The 23,074-nt window shown below is 32.9% G+C and overlaps 1 protein-coding gene across 28 annotated transcripts in view; it reads left to right on the top strand.

Moving 5' to 3' along the window:
* Window positions 1–878: 878 nt before the first annotated feature.
* LOC119066397 (zinc finger protein 2 homolog) overlaps window positions 879–23,074 on the top strand; it is a 38,494-nt gene continuing 16,298 nt past the window's right edge. For 3 of the 28 annotated variants that reach the window (XM_037168842.1, XM_037168841.1, XM_037168840.1), the window contains exons 1-7: window positions 961–1,325; window positions 16,471–16,784; window positions 16,880–16,942; window positions 17,006–17,227; window positions 17,523–17,601; window positions 17,671–17,736; window positions 20,571–20,654. In XM_037168842.1, the coding sequence (XP_037024737.1) occupies window positions 16,614–16,784; window positions 16,880–16,942; window positions 17,006–17,227; window positions 17,523–17,601; window positions 17,671–17,736; window positions 20,571–20,654 (685 nt within the window). In that variant the 5' untranslated portion in view covers window positions 961–1,325; window positions 16,471–16,613. Of the gene's footprint in view, window positions 1,471–6,896; window positions 7,279–16,470; window positions 16,785–16,879; window positions 16,943–17,005; window positions 17,228–17,522; window positions 17,602–17,670; window positions 17,737–20,570; window positions 20,655–23,074 lie in introns of those variants that run through there. The other 25 variants (XM_037168844.1, XM_037168832.1, XM_037168846.1 and 22 more) reach the window with 22 other exon arrangements.

The raw sequence follows: 23,074 nt of genomic DNA, 5'->3' as shown, positions 1-23,074 counted from the left end.
TGGGACCTCTCGGACGTGTTCAATGTTAACTACTCGCACTGATTTTTTTTGGTTCATAGTTCATGAAGACGTTGGTTTCAAATGACCTAAAACTAAAATTGTATTGAAAAGCCAATACCCTCTCTAGCAAACAAACTTCGTTTTGATGCTGTCAAAATACCACCTTATTTCTTGATTTATAGAATAATACTTTGTTGATTAATTTCTAATTTTCTAATGCATTTTACATGTCATTTTTGACAACTTAATAAAAGTAATTAGATTGCTAGCGAGGGTATTGGAAAAGCCTATCGCTCCAGTCGTGACAAACGATACGAAAATTTGAGATATCTGACACGACAGACCCTTCAATAAATATTTTATTTTTAAATTTTCTTCGTCATTAACCTACATCTGAATTTTCTACTATGTGGGACGGCCAATGTGCCACTGGTCTAGATCTGGTTAATAAAGTAATTCGTATTGGATCCAATATGATTAGGTCGAAAACTCACGAACAATTTTGGACTACAATTTTATGCGGCGAAGATTGTTGATTACAGCTATGCAAAATTGATCGTGTGTTTTCGGCCATAACAACTTAGATTTTAGATTTTCTTATAAGCTTCTAATGAGCAAGAACCATAATATTAAATTAAAACTTCCCAAATCATAATTTTCAAATATTCCCACAAATGCAAACAAAAATTGAGCAATTCTTTGACAAGACAAAATGTCAAAGCATCGCATTCCGCTCTTTCGTTTTTTCTCTCATATGCAGAATTATGTTTTTTTGAGTGCATTTTTAGAATTTACTTTAAAAGACCGGAGAGAAATTTCATCAGCCATCTTCGAGACTTCGAACTTCGAACGCAATTGGTAACGACTAGTAGATTTTTTTGTTTTTGTTAGGTTGAATTTTCATATCCAAACTGTTTAATACCGGTAATACCTTTCAGATCATTACCACAAATATGTACCGAAAAGTTTTCGAACCGGTATTCGTTTCAAAGTTTTTTTTTTAAAGAATCTAATCAGAAATTAATTAATTTAATTGGAGAAGTAGATCCGCTTAACAAGTATTATCCGGCAGACCAGCTGGTATAATCGGTCAAAAGAATTGGTAATTTAAGTGGTACAACCAGTGTCTACATGTCAATTCAACTTGACAAAACTAAAAATCCGTTTTACTGCGTTTCGTTCAAAGTGTCATACCCCAGTTGTTCATGTACACTGCGAATTTTGTTGCAATAAAAACCATTAAATGTGATTAAATTGTAATTAGTACGAGGTGTTTGACGACAAAAAGTGTAAGAATCGATTCTTTAATATTACGGGCATTGAATGTAAGTTGAATATGAAAATTTGAACACTTTTTGATGGTAGAAAACTTGCGAAAAAATCTGTTATGTCCTAATAAATTTCAATCGGGTTTTGTGTTCATCAATCGTACGAAATCCTCCATCACCGAAAATTTCTAACAAAATTTTTGTAAGTAAAAAATTATCGAAAGTATTCGCTGGTGACAGGATTCAGTTTTCTATTATTTCTAACCATTTACATTACAATTGCATGACGACAGCAATCTTTACATTCGATTAAATCAAAATCGCGATTATCGAAAACAATTTCGCACCGCTTGTGCATAGAATATTTGAAAGAGAACCGGAAAAATTTTTGCAGACCGCCATTTGTCTAGAATCCAATTTTCCAAATGCAATTTTCGCTTTGATTCATTTGACATTCTTTTGCCCAAAAAAAATATTTTCTGCAATTTTCGCAAGATTGCATTAGTGAATTGTGATAACTAGAGATAATAGAAAACAATTCAGCCAACAGTGACAGGAAAAATCACTTCACAAACATAATAATTGCTAAGAAATTGCTTAAAAGTTTCGGTATTATTTTTAGCGAGTTCCCCAATGACATAACCAGTAACATATAAATAAATTATTAAGGCCCACCTATTTTTTTTTGCAGTAGGTACCTATATGAATTCATTCGAATATGGTTTGTATTTTATCAGCAACGATGTATACGATATTTTATAAGTGAATTTTGCGACCAAATTTGCAAAATTTAATATCGTCTGCTTGAGTGAAATTTAATTAAAACTTTAGGAATTGTGTCAACGAGTAACGTCGTCGTCTAATTTTGTAGTAAATTATTTATCAAAGTTTCGCTTTAAAAGTAACCACCTAAAACATAAGTCAATTCGACTTGTTCGCTCCGATAAGTTATTATGTAAAAAAAGTTGTGATTTTCAATCAAAGAATTGAATTATTTTCGGACAAAAACTGTTTCCTCTTGTATATAGATTGCGAAAAATGACAAAAGAAAATAACGGAAGCAGTTTTATGAAAATTTTGTGGTTTAACTGTGACACATTGGATTTTGGATTGTCGTATTTGCTATGACATTCGGTATTTCTTTAGGAGACAAGTCATCAAAGTAGAGGATGGATGGCATTTATTGAGGAGTGAAAAATGTTTGTTTTGTCATGTGTGGTGTAGAATTAAAAGTGAGATTTTCTTAACATTTACGGGAAAGTTGCCAGTTCGTCTTTCTCACTAGGATCATAATAAATCGGTTACATTTAGTTGCTCTAATGAAAGCCTATTGTACTGTAATTTTTACCAATATCATTGACCTACGTCCCAGCTTACGACTCATCAGTAGGGCTGTTTCTCTCAGAGATGTTCTTATTAGATTCTTTAGTAAGCGTTCAAAATCGTTGATGAAAAGTGATTTCACATACACGTAGTCTCGACGTCCTCGTACACATTTCTTATACCTCATCGACAACCGAATTCGATTACCTAATTCGTAAGCAAATGAATTAATTTAAATTCCAGTTTATTGTGTACCTACCGAATAAAAAAAAAACTTTTCAAAGTTTCTGTGCAGAATATTCATAGTTACTGCATTCCATCACTTATAGTAGGGTGGGTCGATTTTACCAACTTTAAAATCCACACCCAGTGGCTTGTGTATCTGGAAGAAACTAAACTTGTGGCATCATTACTTTTTCGTTTCAGCACACTTTTGAATATCCCAAGTGTATTTGAAAATCTGATTTTTCCATGGGAAATCGATTTTTCATACGAACTTTAGTAATCGGTGGGATACTCAAAAGTATGCGGAAACGAAAAAGTAATGATGCCACAAGTTTAGTTTCTTCACGCTACGCAAGAAACTGGATGTGGATTTTAAAGTTGGGAAAATCGACCCACCCTACTTATAGTTTTGGCGATGGCGATAAAATTTAAAGTTGAGAACAAGAAGAAGAAGAAGAAAAAACTCCGAAAAGTTTCTTGATTTCAAAGTTTAGATTTTTGAAGCGAACGAAATTTATTATTTAATTGAATTTCCTCATTTAATGTGAACAGAACATTTTAGAATGCGAAACGAAAAAAAAAATGAAAATTGGCACGAACCTTCAAGTGTTTGCCTGTTCAAGAAACCCGGTATCACATTAAGTAAGAAGACATGTATGTGTAGACCTACATACAGTATCATCTTGGGCATTCCATATAACATTACACACTTTCTGTAAAGTAAACGAGAAAATTGTATCAATTTACGGATTTGCGTCAATCAGATGAATACATAGAAACAAGAGCATTGAATTGGTATATCGAATATACATCAAGATCAATGTCTTCACATTTCCAACCGCAATCATAAAAAAAATTAACGAAACATCGAAAAATGTAACACTTATGTATAGTGCCCATCTTTAGCCGTAAAGCGTCATATTATATGCACTCAATATGTGTTTAGGGAAGCCACTGCGTTATAGCAACATAAAATTTTAAAGTGTGTGATGTAATATGACCGAAGTCTGAAAGAGTTGAATTAAATTCTTTAGATGTGAGACAATCATCAGAATTTGTCAGAAAATGTGTGAATGATAAGGTTTGCATAGTCTGTGAGAAATTTCCTGTCACTGTAATCTTTGTGCTTGCAGCAATCTTTTACAAAGTTTAATTGTCAAATCTACTACATCCGTTGTTTAAACTTTTTACGTGTTACGGCATGTTTCATTTTCATTTACATTGCCTAATCACGTAAAGCATTGTACTTACGAGGTTCCAAGTTGTTATTTGACAAGTGGGGAATACAGCCCTTCCCCTCGGGTCGGGCTGTAACACCCCACTTATCAAATACACAACTTGGAACCTCGGAAGTAATATACTATTAACACATTGAAATTAATTGCGGCTTTCCAACTTTCGGCACCCTGGACTTTACTTAAATAGTCGTGGAATGCCTCCAAATAAATTTCTAAAAATCTGGAATTCAGTTTTGGATTTTTAGAAATTTATTTGGAGGCATTCTTCGACTATTTAAGTAAAGTCCAGGGTGCCGAAAGTTGGAAAGTCGCAATTAATTTCAATGTGTTAATGGTGTTCGACATAAAATCTACTACTTGATTCGTGTTAACATTATCTAAATGTTGATATATAACAGAACGATATCCATAGTTCGTTGATTCATTTTTTGACAATCTACTACTTCATTGGTCTTACATTTTGCTAATAGAATGCTACCCAGACCTTGTTATTTATTTTTTTCATTGTTTTCGGTAACAGATGACTATCCGTTTTCTTGAAAAATCTTTGTTGGTGGCCAAAAACATTCTAATAATAGAAATAGGAAAATGATTTATCCTCCCCGGTGCTTCAATCACAAGTCTAATACAGAAGTAAAATTTCATAGAATAGTCACTCATCGTTCCACATCAAATTTCGTTAGTTTTGCTTTATTGATCGATCATATAAAAGGATGAAATGTGAAACTCTTTCCTAATAACCACTTAGGTTTGCAAGATGTTATCGGAAGTGTAATAGCAGCTCAAATTTTGGTAAATAATTGCGAAACTCTGAAACTAATGCTATATTGGCGGGTAGTTGACTATAGTTGTTGATTTCAGCGCCTGGACCTGAAAAGGGGCTGTTGTGGTGGGCCTCATTTATTACATTTACTTACACTCAAACGAAAGGCAATGTCTTTCGTCCCTATTAGTATGTGTATACGTGAAAATAAGATGACTAGGAAATTATACAGAAATCCTTGAACGTTCAAAAATTAAATGAATCACGTCACCTCAAACCAATTTAAACTCCGTAAATTTATAAATAAAAACCTATTTAAAAATTGGTCTCCAGTTGGATGAAATGGTAGATTTATTTAACCAATACACGCAAAACAGTTTCCTTTTTCCATAAATTATTTCAGCAATACACATTCATATATTTGGGTTCTGATGTGACTGTATGAGTGACGAATTAACAGAAGAAAAAAATAGACAACGCCAAAATGCCGACAACCGGCTTTCGCTTAGCTTGTATCTAAATTACATTTTATGTATAACCGAATAGTCATTTATTCGATTCACATATACATTTACAACCGAACTACTAGTATATCTATCTATATATACACAGTCATATACGAACGCTGTGTGTTACCACCCCAATACTGGCCTCCCAAAAGCATCCCTCAAACACAATTCCACCAGCCATTGGAGTTTGTCCTTTCAATTTTGTTTCTGGTTGGAAAAATCAATTTTCTTCTACTATTTGGCACTAAGCTCTGAGAAACATGAAATGAAATTCCACTTGCTGGAGTAGATTGACTTTCGGGTGATGTGTGCCAGCGAAAGAAATTTATTTATTTTTTTTACATTGTTAGACTCGTGCGTACCATAGGTACACGGAAACTATTTTCTGTACCCCTAGCATGCTCATGACTTTTGATGAAGGGAGTCATCTCATAGTAGGGTTTGAAGAAAATCGATCTGACTACTAGTGAAACCAGGAAGAACGTCAAAACGCATTAAACATTAATGTAAGATAGCGTCTGTAGACGTTCGCTGTCCTGTGACAATCGTGAGAGTCATTTATAGAGATGATAAAGTGAGATTTTTTGTTATTTGCTAAATGTGAACTAACATGCATCTCACTCTCCAATCATGATGTTTTTAAATGCTATGACGATGTATTCAGTTTGGAAATGTTTTTTTTTTCTTTAAAATAGTTTTTAATTAGATGCTAATTAGTGACCATTAAATTAGCGAGATCACCATCATATCGGCTAGTTGGCTTAGTGTTTTAGAAATGCATCATTCTAAATAAAAGACTCGCGGCTTTAGTGAATTTGAAACAAAAAAATTGTTATCGTTGAAGTCGACTATTAACTACAGCTTCCGGTTGTTGTTTTTTTTTTTTAATCGATTGTTTTGACTGTTTCGTTTAGTATTAGTATATTGAGTGCTTCCAGTGATAGATTTCGTCAGACCCACTATGACTAATTCGTCCAACTAAAATTTTCATTTTTTTTTGGCAAAACAAAAATAAATTTCTCCCGCTAATTCAATAACTTCTTCCTACTTTGTAGTCGAATGCTAAACGTCCTCATCAACTAAAATTCTAAATTTCCTACAGCAATTGGTGCCAAATCATACGCATTCACTGTCTTCCATCATCTATGTGCACATCTATATACTATAAGGGCGGCCTTTTATTACCCTTCCCCATTGCTACAGCCAAATATACCTACCGTATCATATGCCGTTATCTCACTTCAACCCAGAGCAGTTATTTCGATTTTCTCTTCCCCATATTTTTCCGTCCTTCAATTTTCTCTCTCATCACCCAACGCATACCAAACAAAATTTTACCCAACATGCAAGCATTTATATATTGTATACAACAAAAAATTTTCATTCTGAGCTTACGGCTAGACGATTTCTTCCTCCATCTTTTTCCTGCGCCCTCGGAAACACAGTCGAACCCAATATATCAAATATATAGAAAAAAAAACAACCCCGTCGCTTTTGCTGGTTTTCGTTCGGTTGTAACAAAGTATCATGAACTTTTACTGTACAGTATTGTTGAGCTGTCTATACTCTATACATGTTGTGTAATAATTTTTTTCTCCCGTGTTCATTCTGCATGTACATCCATTGTAACTACATATCTAAAGTATATGTTTAGAATTTTCCTGATTTTACATGTGAAATAGCTATCAGTTGGGGTTATCGTTTGTTTGTTGGGATAGTCTTGGAGAAAGTGATATATCCACCGAAAAAAAAATGTATATGAATATTGTACATTAACAAGTCATATATCGTTTTGAGGAAAAGTAAAAAAAAACGGGAAAAAAATTGTGCAATATACGGTCGAGCCAGTCTCTACATTTTATTATATAACTTAAATCGGAGTGTTAAATAAAAAAAAAGTCAAAAGCTGTAAAAGGAAGAAAAAAGCTTTTTGTGCTAAAAATTGTGTGAAGGTATGTTGTTAATATCAGTAGAGTGCATGTTCACATTTAGCTGATGTGTGTCATTTCAAAAAATTTAATTTAAAAAAAAGATGAGAAATCTGAACAGTTTCGGATTTTTTTCTTAGTTTAATTAGAGTTCAGTTTTCTTTGCAACTTATAAATTAACTCGAGATGAGTTCAAATCGTTTAACCGATTTCATGCTCTCAATAAAAGTTGAGTTTCAGTTTCCATTTTTTTTTATTTTTATTTTTTTATAAATACATTTTGTGTGTGGCAGAGAACAAAAAATGACTAATTTTTGGCTACGATATTACCGACATATTGATTTTCTATATGGTGTCGCTTTTTTAGATGTCAGTGTTGTTAGGTGCCATCAATTCTATATTTGGTATATACAAATTTACAAAATTACACCGTCCTTTCAGTACTATGCGTTGTATTTATTTATTGATCCCGCAGAGTTTGTTAAATATATATACACCAGGCGAAAAGAAGACATGGTGATTGTGGGTGAAATTTGTAAATTTAGAAAAGCTACGTGGTAACAGTGAACATTACAAAATTGTTTTTTGCCAGGCAGATCAGGATAATGTAAAGGATCAATAGGCCTATTAAACTCATCAACGAAAAAAAAAAAAAATTAAATGATCCGCTCGCGATTTTCGGCTGAATGTACACCAATTACAACTCATCAGAAAACTTTAATTGTTATCAGTTTTTGTTCTAATGAAAACTGGTGGGTCGATGCAAATTAAACTTTGGTCTTCTAAGCTTACACGACATGATGTAAACTGTCGCATATGCACGGATTGTCGGATAGTTTTATTCACAATTTAGTTCATACATGACATTTGAATGATTTTCTTGAAGCACAAACCGTACTTAGTGTCATCAATCTATTTCCGTTTAATGTAGTCAGCCAAGAGAATTTTCCATGCGAATGGAACTGGGATGTAACCAGACTCAGACATATTTCTCATCCTACGCCTAAATGCTTGTTGACATTTAATAATTTCTTATAATTTTTTCGTGGAAGATCAGAATTTCGGTTTTAAATCGTCCGCTGCTTAATCTAAATTCGATTTCATTGATGAAAACTATTTCAAGAACAACATCAAATCAAACTGTTTCATTGCATCAAACCTTCAAGCAGAAAGACCTCTCAATTTCCAATCGATTTTTTTTTTGCATTGAAATTATTTCGTAAATCCAAATGTGACCACCCAGATTTTAATTGATTGATGAGAGGGTTGGGTTGCACTACTTTTCATCCGGTTAAATTTCGAAGTTTTCAACACAAATTCTGTGTGGGATTCGATGGTGAAATTGCTGCTTCCGACTCGACCGATATTCCATGTACAGTACATAGCCATTCATAGATGCATTTCAATGGAAAATAAATAAATGGTTTCTGTGGAGCATATGTGTACTCCATTTACAATTCGGTTCAGTTCAATTTAACGCTAAAGAGATGGAGATCGTCTCTTAGTTGTAGGTAACAGTAGGTGCCTGTACATATTCCATAGGAAGTGGTCGCAAGTTAATGACTGAACCCAACCCACTATGATTTACTTTATGTTGCACCAGAGTGAAGAGCGGATTTGTTTAATCAGATAAAGCCTGACTTGGGGAGTCGATTAAGTTGTTGAGCTTAGGTGTTTTCAGGAAACAATTAGATATGAAGTAGAGGAATTATCTTTTGGTGGTGTAAGCGATCGGCTTTGTGCGAAATTGAAAGGTGAAGCTCGGCTAAGGAAATTTTTTAAGAAAAACGTGAAAAAATATTCTTAGCCGGAGCTTTAACTTTTAAGTTGTATGCAGCGGATCACTGACACCTACAAAAGGTGAATCATCGAATTAAAATCTAATTACTTGCTTAAGAAACTTAAGATCTACAACGTCATCCACGCTCCAAGCCGAGGCCGATTAAAAAAAAAAATCAATCGGCTCCTACTCCGAATCATTTACTTGAAGGAATTTAGAAATTATATTTCCAGTTGGTCTCGAATTCATTGAAAGTTTAGAATTTTGAACCTGCAACATAAATTGGACTCTGTTGAGATGTTTATAATTCATTTTTCCAAATTTTTCATCTTCATTCTAGAACGTGAATAATCTTTGAAGTTTGTATAATTGAATTATGCGAACCTAAATTACAATTTTAAATATGAAACATTGCATCCCGGGTAGAAACATTTATATTTCAACTTTTTTCTGGATGGTATTTCTTTGTTTTAATTGCGGGTAATTAAGTATCTGCGTCCATCGAAACAGCTATATTTCAAACTCAACTTCGCGATTTTTTTACAACCTAGCATGTGCAATGTCGTTGATTCCATTTCCTTACCGAACTAATTCTGTTAATTCAAAATTACGAGAGTTCGTACACTATACGCTTGATGACCTCTAATTTAATCACCCCTTTTAAAGAACAGGAAAAAAAAAACAACGAAACTAATCAATAATTGTGCGCAACGTTATCCTCCCTCTATAAAAGATTTTGTTTGAGATTTCTGCCACTTCTTTTCATTCCATACACAAAACCTCTTCCGACCGACGACTTTTAGTAACTCAGATAATGTAATAGCTGAATTCGAGAAAATGTTTTATATACCGACGAGGAATCAACATCCAAACACCCGGACTGAATATTTTCGTTCTATAAAATAGAAAAAAATTGCGGATTGGTAGGAAATCAAAATAATTTCCGCTTTCGGTGTCGATAATTAAAAGAAAAGGAAAAAGCGAACGAAAATAGAAGCGAAAGAAAAGCGAAATTTGATTAAATTACACCTTATCTATCGTTACTATGTTTTCAGTTGAATGGAATAAGGAACCATTTGAACAATCAAGTACAGATGAAGTCTAAAATTAATGATGATATAAACTAATTTAGCCACCCCTCATTGAAATAGATGTCTATTATCAAAACAAAGAATCTTAAAATATTACTCGTTTCAATTCTTCAAACCCCTTTTTTTCGCCATCACCCGTTTTTCGTCCCTTCGGCTATATAGTTTATAGAAAATATTTTTAATGGGTAAACTCTCTGTGCACACATCCAACGTAACAGCCAGACATTTCCCTTTATTTTATTTTGAGATTAATCAAAATCTTCCAATCGGTTGTTACACCCAGAGAATCACTTTGGTGCTATGTACTGTGCAATTTTAATCTATATAACTTCTATATCCATGTCTGTACATATATATATATGTACGATATCTATATATAAATACACCCATAGCACTCCGATGCGTATATAGCAAAACGAGAGTGTCTCTATATAGAGCGATTCTAGGTGGGTTTGGAATGGAACTCATAAATATTTCGAGAGTCGTCTCAGGCGGTATAAATACAGCTCGTTTAAAGTTTTATCGATATTTTAAATCCATATTTGGTATTTGACTCGTCTGCTGTATAACATATACATACGATACTGCACTCAACGAATTTATGTTAGTATATCCATCTCCGTTGTTCCGTTGTTGTAATTTAAATTTGTTATGGCTATTTCGATTTTGCCATTGTAAAATTGAGGGGAGGAAGGTAGAGTTACATGTTTTTGGGAAATGGCATTACATAAGTGAATGTACGGGAAAGGAGAAAATAGCAGCACACTCTGTAATTGACATTACGGCGGGTTGTTTTTCTATTTTCCATTTTATTTCCATTTTTTTCCCTCTGTTTTGGTAAAATGAGAATTTCGCTTGACGCTTTTTATCAATCTACACCCTCACGAAATGTTCACCGAAAAGTGTTAGAAAATAATTCTCTGCTAATGGGCGCTTCACTCGCTATATTTTGTGAATGTCATCACGAAACTACATAACTTTTTCCTCTTTTTTGATTTATCTCCATTCAACCAGAACATGAGTTATTTACATAGATTATTTAACCAATTTTGTACATAATATAATACGGAATTGTGTGTTGGTTACCTTCGGATATAAATGCTATATTTCGCACACATACTGGATTTCAGTAGGAAATTTATCTTGACGATAAGGTGAAATTAAATTTTCAAGCAATTAGAACGATTTTTTTCCTTCTCTATTTCTGTTGATTAAAATCTCTATGAAAGAAATTCAATTTTCTCTTTTCTGATTGAATTTAGCTATTATTTCCACTACAGCGTCTTTCGTTGTACTGAACGTATTACGGGTGCAAAAGCGACGTCGGCACTTGTGTGTATATATAAGGAGGATTGAGTTATTGATTTTTCAAGTTCCTTCGTAGACATATCAAAAGTTTTTTTTTTATTCGTGATTGGTCGAACAGTCCAACAGTCGAGTTTTAGCTTTCGTATAATTGTATATGTTCAATGCCTTTAACGCTGGATGGTATATCCATTTATTTCTCTCTACCGTATAATACCCGTAGGTTTAATCACTTGATCTTTGTATAATTAGGTGTCAAACTTGAAGCACTTGTACATAAACGTATAGACATATTCGTTATTTATTTAGATTTGTAAGACAGATAAATGTTTAATTTACAAAATATCTCATTCAAATGTTAAAACCAGTCTCCCTCTCAAACGAAATTGAAGTTCACATTGCAAACCTCTTGTAGAACAATAAGCAAAAAAGGCCGGAGGATGCGATTTTTGTTGCCAATGCGGTTGCTGGTTGAATATTTCAATTGAGAAATTAAGCGGTATCGACGAGTTATATAGAAGCCTTGCGAAATTCTTCAGCTTAAAAGCATCCTATCGGAAATATCCTTTCACTAAATTCTGACCTTTGGGAAGGTCTAATATTTTTAAGGGATGGTAAAATAATAGTAAATTTGATGAAGAAGGGAATCCACATGAAACGCCCATTGGTATCGGCACTTAAAAGAATTGAATCGAATCGGTCGAATGATTCATAGGACGCTAATGTTTCTTTTATTCTTTATGCGTTAGGATTCCATAACAGACTATTTTTGAGAAAACATTTTCTCAAATTTTCCAGAATTTCAGATTTTTCCTAATTTTTGCAAAAAACAATTTTTTGGAGAAAACTGAGAAAACATGAAAAATGTGACAAAATATGGGAAAATGTTTCCCCAAAAAAAGTCCCTGCTTAATATGTACGTCACTCTTAAAAGTTACCTATATATCCAATTCCACCAACAAGATTTCTTTATTTACCACACCACCGTCTCAATACATTCGAACACTTAGCCCTCCCACTCACACATGTTTTCTTAAACAATTTGAAATTATTCTATTAATCAAATTAATGAGTCGCATCGCATCTAACAATAAACAATCGAAATAAAGCAAAAGAAAAAAACTGATATACCAGGAAAAAAGAACGGTCTGCAGATGAGTCACACTTCTCTGCTGACATCATCAATTTCTGTATTATAAGCTGATCCAACATGGTATAAAATAGCCGTACCATCCATCGCCTGTTTTATTTACATTTTCATTCCATATGCATTCCGCGAACAACAAAATGATAATGGCGCACATAAAACATTTAAAACAAGTTGAGGAAGAAAGAAGAAGAAAAAAAAAACGTTCGTTCGTTCGTTTATTTATTTTGATTTTATAATAGCTCTCTTTATGATTGTACCAAAGTCATGACCAACTCAAGAAAGTTTCGGTTGCCTCTTCTTTTTTTTTGCACCTTTTACCAAATCCCAATGTCTCTCCGTATAAATGTATACGTAACATCCATAGTCGTAAATTTAAATGTTCTACACATTATATTCCACCGAATAAACATATATGATCATAGACACACACTCATTTTGATACACAACATATAACATCCAATTTATTTATACATGACATTATGTACCAAAAATTGTACCTAGGTAAAATGTTATAAGCAAGTTATATTTTATAATGTCGAGGAATATTGGTATGTTGCCTTTATGTTGCTTATACCGCTACTATACGAAAATACTTTCACTTTAAGTACACAAAACCGTACATATTTATGTTATATTATATGTTGATATAATACACATGTTTATATTATAACGGGGAATAATACATAACTTTGTGCTAGCGGTACCGGCAGCAGTCAGACGACCTTGGGAATATAATACAATATATAGAAATTCTCTAATAAATATACATAAAATAGATATGTTTCGGTTTCAGTTCAGTTATACATATTTTATACATCGAAGTCATGAGTTGTACGTATGCTCTGTGAGTAGTACTACCAATGTACCATGCCATATCAAAATACAGTGTGTGCATATTATATATAGATACGTATATATGTGTATACACATGTGAAACATAAAAGCATAAAATTGTACAGATATTTTTCGAATAGATTATTTTGTGATGTACATATATAGATACCACACATGTATCGCCTACATATACGTATTTCGTATGCGCTCAGGAACACTTTCCGAACTAGGACAATGTTTTGGTTGTTTTTTTTTTCACTCGAATTCTTTATTTCCATGCTACAGCATTTATGTATAATTTCGGTAGTTGTGTAAGCGAATATTGTTCATTTATATTATATATACGTGATGATTATCAGTATAGAATCTTTGAAGGGTAATGCCGGTAAAAGACTTTCTCTTTTTTTAAGGAATTCATATAGATGTAATTGTGGCAAAGTTTCGGAAAAATTTTCGGTCACTAGCTAGGTCATCGATGCGAGCAGAATTTTTGTTGTTTTAAATTGCATTAACTATGACTGTGGGGCATAATAGTATGTTGAATCATTGATGAGCACCAGCGAATTTAGTATTTTTGTTTCTTCTTTTTTATTTCTGCTGATTACTGAAAGAACATTTTCTTGAGCTGAAGGAGCACTGTAGTGAACATCCAAGAATAAAATCATTTGTTTCATATTGTAACGCATAGTTTGCATTTGTATTAATTAAACAGTGGACTAATAATAACTGTGCTGAGATACTAGATTTGTTGGTTGTGTGACCATTTGTTTCCGAACTTGCACTGATAAAAAAATTTACGTCCAGTATGTATGAAATGGCTGGCAGACAGCTTCATTTCTGCCTTACGTCGGATATGTATATTCCAACGTCTGACATGTATATCCAACGTCTGACATGTATATCGTACATGTCCGACGTATAGTCATACGTACTGCTCGTGACTATTCTTGTCACTCGTATGTTTGTACGTCGAACATGTACGATATACTTGCCAGACGTTGGAATATACATATTCGAAGTAAGACAGAAATGAAGCTGTCTGCCAGCCATTTCATACATACTGGATGTATGTTGACGAAATTTTTTTATCAGTGTGGGTACGTTGAGTGATCGAATGAAATGACCGCCTAGCGTTCTGTGTCGGAAGATCCAGTACTTCGGGCATTTACAAATAATGTCAAGAGCTGTTTCTTTCCGAGACCACAGCTGCAATACTGAGAATCTATACTTAATTCGCATCTGTTATAAAAAGAAATTTTAATCGAGACTCACATCCGATTTTGATTAATTTGACTTTGAAAATTTGATCTCGAGTAATCAGTGAGTTTTACATTTAACTTCCGACGATTTACATATAGGTCATCACTTGTTAATCACTTGATTAACATTTGGTTAATAATGTTAATCATCTAAGTGGTTTTCTCCTTACCCACAAAGTGGTTATCCACTTGCTCACAAAATTAGGTGCTCCTTCGACAAAGACCCAAAGTACTGAGTGATATATTTTTGGCCGAGACATTCTTTAAATCAATTTTTTCTGTGAACCCATGATGGCTGATTTTTGTGCAAATGCAAAAATGTACAGAACATGGTTAAAGACGACTTAAAGAATGTCGCGGCCAACAATATATCACTATGGGTTTTAAGTATAGGGATGATTTGGTATACCGTAAATATGCATTTTCTTCTGTAAATATTTCTTAACATTTGAGTGTTCATTCAACCATGTCGATCTCGATGTCTGTAGTGGTGTTTGAAATATAGTTAAAAATCAAAGTTTTTACAAAATTTAGCAGTTAAAATGATTAGCATCAATCAACCACTTTCTAAGTATCAAATTCCACATGTTAGTTTAAATACTAGCGTGAGTTGACCATCAAGTGTGTGACGAATCAGTTGTTCGACTTAATTAGCAAGGTTTCTATATACTTGATTCAAATATTATGTGGTCGAACATAACCAACTCTTTCTCTCACCGTGTGAAGACCGTTTACCCGCAGCTAATATTTATTCCCACAATATTATTATTTCGGAACTCTTCGTCTAATCGCTCTAGCTAATGTCAACGCCTCTGACTGACTTCATGAATTCTTTAAATAATTCTTTTGAAGAACACTGTAGCCCTACCTATCTGTATCTATACGAAAAGGGCTATGTTTGCGCAGTTACATCATTTCGGGATGTCTCTTAGCTGCAATTAAAAGAAGAATCATTTCGAAAAGGTTTGTTCTTCCATTAAGTAATTCTAACTCAACACTCAACTTTGTATTTTTCTTTCTTTTCTTTTTTTTAAACTAAAAAACGGTTTTGTTATTCGAAATTTTGGCTGGAAACATTTGAATATTTTATAAAGTAAAAACCGCATTTATAAATGGAAAGAATGCGGTTAGCGACAAAGTAAACCATCAGATTTTTTTTTCGGAGAACGTTGTCTTTTCCATTGAAAATGAAGAAAAGGAAAATAAAACCTCTCTTGTTTATGGAGAGGAAAAATGGAAAGCAAACAAAGGTTAACAAGGCCATCGTGCCGGTGCTTTCTTATGTAATACAGAAGCACATAGTGAGAGGGCGTACATATAAATGAAAATATATCCTTCAGCTGATTTTTGGGTGTGGTATATACTTTAGATAGGTATTTTTGTAGTGAGTATAGTCTCCTTGAAAATGCCAAAAAAGGATAGTCGACTCAAAGTTTTCGTTGCCGGCTTGTCATGTATTTATAACCATATATAATAGCTGTACATCATAGCGCCGAGTAAAACAATAGGAACATGAATGTATAATATGTATATACGGTGTGGTGATGTACTTCGGTGGTTTTAAGAAAAAAAATCATTTTGATTTAGTTTCTGTCGGGAAGACAACCCGATCAAACATTTTATATTTTATTTATTTTTGTTACCACACCACACAATGTTGAACTAGGTTAAGAAAATCTTCGTTTTTTTTTTATTTTATATATCTCGTCTGCCGTTTTATTTTATTATATACGTTTCCATCTCGTCGAAGATAATGTCATTTATTTTTATGTTTGTCGATGTTTGCTTGATTTGCAGATAAAATATCCATCAACATGACCTTGTGGCAAGAAATTCATGGCGGTTATCGATAAAATCAAGCCAACATTAGTTTCCCTACACATTGGGGGGTCGGGAGAGTTCCCGTACCCCCTACAAGTGATTTGCTTGCTACGATTAGTATGTTCGAGCAGCAAATCAAAGCCGAACCGATGGGATTTTATTCAACGTGTCCTCCACCACCACAAATGCTACAAGCACTTCAACCACAACGATCTGACAGCAATGATCAACAGCAACAACAATCAGTTATTATCAATGATAAAGACATGCAACCTCAGCCATTAATTGTGGTAAGTTGAATCGTTTTAGTCTTTTTTGAATATTTCGGGTATTTTGTTCAGTCTGGTACGTGTTTGTTGAACGATTTTCTTTTTCGTGTTCTCAGCAAAATCATGGAATGGATTGGCGAACTAGACTTCCGGATAGTAATGATCAAAACAATGATGAGGTTTGTTCATTGAAAAAAACCGAAATTGTTGCAAAATGTTATAAAATACTTATCCTCCTTTAGCCACAACCTCCAGATACGCCAATGTCAACCGTATCGGATGCAACTAAACAAGAAATACAAAGCGCACACGGAATGCCTCATTCTCTGTCTTCACAATCTAGTACTGGCCATTCACGAAGCAAACCACAAGCTTGTAAAGTTTGTGGAAAAATGCTATCGTCAGCTAGCAGTTATTACGTTCATATGAAATTGCACTCAGGAACAAAGCCGTTTCAATGTACGGTGAGTGGAATATTTGGAATATTTTTTTATCGACCGTGTTTGTTTCTGGCAGCGAACTTGTATGCCCAATATCACGGTTTTCAGGATTATTAAAGTCCGGAAATTGATTTTAAATGTTTTGTGGATAAAGTGTTCTTAATGGTCTAACACATTGACCTCCTAGCATGATGAAAGTTTGATTCATGTTTTCCTTGTTGTGTTTTGAATCTTTCTTTTTTAAATTATCTCAATTTCTGCTCTATTTCTACCGAATTTGTACAAATCTTTGCTTTATTTTACTTATTTTTTTTATTAGGTGTGCGAAGCCGCCTTCTGTCGTAAACCATATTTAGAAGTTCATATGCGAACGCATACTGGGGAGCGGCCGTTCCAATGTAATATAATTTTGCTATAATCCGTATATCTGTTGCACCAAAATAAAATTCTGAAATATTCGTTCTCAGGTGATTTGTGTATGAAACGATTCAGTCAAAAGTCATCCCTAAATACTCACAAAAGGATTCACACAGGTAATTTCGTTTATTTATGTATGACTCAGGATAGATTTAGTGAGAGGTTTTTTGACTTTTAAGAAAGGAAAAAATCTCGTAAGTATTCTCGTTATAAGTGACTCTAAATGGAAGGAAAACCGGACAAACATAAAATTTGAATAAAATTATGAGTCTCTGCACCATGAACAGTGCTGACAATCAATGAATGTACATATCAGGTATGGCCGATTCTTCAAAATCGGTCGATTTCATTTGAGTGTATTCATTATTCATGTCAAAATAATATAAAAATGAGTGCGTTTTACTCCGTTTTTAATTGCTGACAAAGAAATCAAAAAGCATTTTTTGCGGGTAAAGTTCATAATTTCTGGAAATTAGAAGCAACCACATTTTAAGAATTTTTTACGTTTGACTTTTTCATCGGATTCTATTCCGTCACAGTGACATTGTGCGAGCTTCTAATTTACATTTAATGAGATTTAAGTCACTCCCTAATACATAACGTGCAAAATATGTTTGTTACAAAAAGTAATAGAGTTTTTACTCGTAACGACAGAAGGACATGATTTTCGATGAAGAATATCGTCGGGACACGTTACATATGTACTACAATCCATCCTGCTATAATATAGTTTCATTGGACTGCTTTTTTCTCTGACAACACGTGAATATGTAAGCAACTAACTCATGTCTCATATTGCAGTATCGTATGGCAGACTTTTAGATGTTTCTGAACCAATGTCTGGATTGTTGTTAATTTTTCGCGATGAAATTTGTGCGTGTCTGTTAAGGGTGTCTAATCGAGAATTTATCAGAAAAAAAAACTGTGCGTCTCATGACGTAATAAGTTCGTGTCCAGCATATTATTAAATTTAAACAAATTTGATTGCCGGTTTTCCTTTTATGACAATCATTAAATTCCGTTTTGTTTTCATGTAAAGTCATTCGATCAGCGTATATTGTACAGAAAATTTATTAATTAAAGTGAATCATCTCCACATACAAAATACCCAGTTTGATTTAAAAAGAATTTAAAAATATTTTTGGTTTTTTTATTTATCTTTTTTTCATTTTCATTTTACTTAATTTCGTTATTAATAGTTTTTCGTTTAAAAAAAACATAATAATATTATCTCTCATATTTAATGGTTTTTTATTTTATTTTATCGTATATTTAAATTGGATTTACATCAATTTATATAATTTTTAATTTTTCAAATTAAAAAAGAAAAACAACAAAAAAGAAACATTCATTGTTTTGCACAAAAAATTACCATAAATTTATTATCGTCACACATGTGTTTGTTATTCGATTAACCATGCGTATACACATAATATTGGTGAATTTTCATTAAAATATTGAATACATTTCAATTATGATGGTTCATTAAAAATGGATTTGCAACGAAAATAACAACAACAAAAATCGACCGTACAATTACAGTTAATTGTCCAATATTTACATAAAAGCTGATAGCATTTTGCATTAATTAATATCAAACGCTTCAGCTTCCTACTTCAGTCCTGTCAATGTATTAACGGGCACAGGAATATTATTACAAATTTGCCGGCTACATTAAATGTGTTGCAAAGAGTTTTCTCTGAGGAAAAATCTTTCAATTTTTTTTTGAGCTTTTTGACCGATATATTAGTCACTCATAAAGTCATGGTCAAAGACCCCTTATATTACTGACAAAAAATATTGGATTTCTTACTAATATTGAGAGATGTGCCGAATAGACTAGTCGAAAGTTCGACAATATGACTTGCCGTGCAAAAGACGTTTCAATGAAAAATTAAATTTTTAATTATATTTATTGTCACGCGACACTAATATACCTTCCATTCGACACCAAATTGGTTATTATTTTCATTAGGTTTGCCATCGCTTACCGGCATTTAGAGGCATTTTTGTCACATACTAGGGACGGTTATGCACGCGGACTTTTTATTGTCGATGCATTTGAATATGGCTTTTCACAATTTTGAAACGATTTTGGTGGTATTTTCCAATTTTGAATATAGAGCGAACCATTGAGCATCAATTTTTGTTGAGTCTATTATTCAACAATGGAATTGTTTGAATTTAAAATGATTCTATGCGTTCAGTCATTCCGAATCTCGATATGATGCAAAGGGGGATGTTGAAATTGATAGCGTTTATAGCTCGTCTAACTACAATTGGCATCACATTTTCCATTTTTATTAGATTTCTATATTGAACTTATTGTAGTGATGCAAAAGTCCACCACCAAATCTAGTACTTCAACATTCATTAACATAATAATTGCGATGCGTTGCAGATAGGAACAGGGTGATAGTGAGGCTAGTGCCAATTGGATGATTTTCTATTCTTAAATACTTAATTGTACTTGTGTTTGCGTAAAACTTTTTCTTTGTTTGAGTTGGTACACATGGTTAATTCTAATATCAAATTCACGATCATGTTTCAAAACAAAAAGCGGCATTTTATTAATGCAAATGTTAATGGAACGACATTTATATTAATAAAAAAAAGAAATTCTTAAAATAATGAAAAATAAATTAAACTTGACTTGAAATAGTAGCTCACTCGCTTCTGTTCATATTATATTTAAATATATTTTATGTAACACAAATTAAACAAATGAACAAACAAAAATACTTAAAGTGCCACTTTTCAAAAGAAAAAGAAATTTTTATTTTCTATTTTTCAACCTCATTCTCATCACCATATTTAGTGTTTATGTAAATATATTTTATGTAATACTAAACAACAAATTATCAATCAATCAAATCAAAATCAATACAACAACCAAATCTTAATAGTGAATACCAAAAACAAATCGGGAAATATTATTTTAATTTGATAGGCGAACGGCCCTTCCAATGCAGCCAGTGCCTGAAGACTTTCACACAGAAGTGCGCTCTTACATTGCACACACGAATTCATACGGGTTCGTTGGTGTTATTTACGTTATTTAACTATTATTTAATTTACAAAACAAAAAAAAAAAAGTTAAAGAAAATTTTCACTTTTTTTTCCTTTTTATCAATTCTTGTTGTTGCTTTTTTATATTTATAACAAAAAAAATTAAAGTTTTTTTTTGAATTTGTTTTATATATATTTCCTATCAAAATCAAGTAGTAAATTGAATAAAATGGTAACACTCGGTGAAAACTAATTTGAATAGAAATCATGGGCAATTCACTCGTTCTTTGTCATCAATATTATTGGTAAACGAAAAGTTTTCAATTTATTATTTTATTCGCTAAATACATTTCGTGTACTTAGTAACACCGGGTAAAATATTCGAATAAAAAGCCACAAAATGTTGGAAGTTATTTTTCTGTTAATTACTTTCGTGCCGAAGCAATAATAATTTTTACTTGTTTTCCGTTCTCTTTACCGAACTCTGTCACTTTAATTTTATTTTAATTGATTTACATTGACTCCGCAAATAGATGTTTCCATTTTTCTAGAAAACATTTTTTTTGTTGGTTATATTGAGTTCGGGGGCATTCACGTTCAAAATTTCCACTCTATAATCCATTATTGACATCATTTGCTGTACGGTTATTTATTTAATATACAATCGTGACTTTGAACAATTAGAAATCTGTTAATTGTACTAATAATTTGCGTCAGACCGCCGCTGAACTGCATATTAAACTACTAGGTAAATGTTTTTTTGCCTATGCTGTGTAAAGAATTGCGAGTCTAGTCTAATTCGTGCGGTTTGGAAAATTTCCTTGAATTCCATTTTGATTGTACTATTTAAATTCGAAGTAGTAAATTACCACGGGTAAGAAACTTTGCGTAACAACCTAGCAATGCTAGGAGAACATTTTGGACTTTGCAGTGTAGCGGAAACACTTTCTCTGTTTCACCGCGTCGCTAATACAAAAATTGTGGACAATTTTATGTCAATTTGTAAGAGAGAACGCTAAAATTGTTCGGAGAAGACTTGCAAGATTTCTGGCACGTGTAAATTTCCTGCGATAGTAACTCTTTCTTGTTGATTAAATCGGTTCGCAATAGTTCATTAAGAACAAGTCAAATTCAAGAAGATGAGATATTCCTTATTAGCAAATTATAAGAAAATTGACATTTTGCTAATGCAGCATGTTTCCTGTTTCTATTTTTAACTATCCCATTCAATGGCAACAAGTGTTTAGATTTTGAAATCGTATTGTATGTAGCTCCTTTAATTATCACGATTTTTGTATCAATTGACAACTACGCATTGCGCACGCAAAAAATCCAACTTTTGTATCTAAGCTGTTATTGCTGTTCCTCTCCATTGCTCTAATTTCTCTAATTTCCTAAGCTTTTTCAAATGACAAATGAATAAATCAGAGATACCATGTAGAATAGCTTAGATACAAAAGTGAGATCTTTTACGTGTGCAAAACCGCCGTATTCACAAAACATACATTTGAAAAAAAAACCTAAAATTTCGTCGTGCATCAAAAGAAGACCCTGAACTCAATTGATATTAATCTTTTATAAACGGCAAGCGTATCGCGATCACTGTGAAATCTGTTACTTCTTTTGTTTTAACTATCTCATAGTGTTTGATACCAAAACTTGTTCTTCTGTTTTACTATACGCGCTTTAAACACAATATCCCGAGCTCATTGATTATTTTTGTCGTCATTATCGATAACATATGACTAACTAAAATATAGAATAACCAACAACTACGAAAATTGAGTTTAAAAATCATCATCACGACAAACGACATTAGTAAGCGGAATAGCTCCCAATAAACTTTTTATTTTAACAACATGAAATTGTTTGTTATAAGTAATTTGCTACTTAGATCTTAATACTGTTAAGAAACAGTTATCATGGTATAAAAACACATTTTAGACGACTTGGTGAACCTAATCGCCATAACAACCCATATAACAACGGTCTCACTTCCATAAATGATTTTTTTTTTAAATATGGATAAATTCGCCTATTTAAAAATATATTTTTTAGTAATCAATATGCACCAGTGTGTGCAATATCGAATGAATCAACAGAGAAATTAAATTTTACTTAAGAGGCACCGGTCCTTAGCTAAAATTTTAGCCTACATTTATGTGCCTCATATTTCATTTTTGATGATATCTTTCCATCAGAATCCATTTTCAAAAATGTACGACCGCAATTCCGACCACGAAGGTGTTAGCCTTTAATAGAAAATACACGAAATTTTCATAAACTGCTTATGTTTCTCAGAGCCGGTCAAACTGCTACAACCAATAGTTATTTGCATCACTTGGATTGAAACCACGACTTCGTCTCGACGAAACATACATACTTATGCAAAAAATATTCTCTCGGTATACGAATTCACACGTATACTGTGATTGAGTGGTTTCA

The sequence above is a fragment of the Bradysia coprophila genome, chromosome IV (assembly GCF_014529535.1).
Source record: "Bradysia coprophila strain Holo2 chromosome IV, BU_Bcop_v1, whole genome shotgun sequence".
Lineage (NCBI taxonomy): Eukaryota > Metazoa > Arthropoda > Insecta > Diptera > Sciaridae > Bradysia > Bradysia coprophila.
This window is presented reverse-complemented; position numbering and strand designations above follow the sequence as displayed.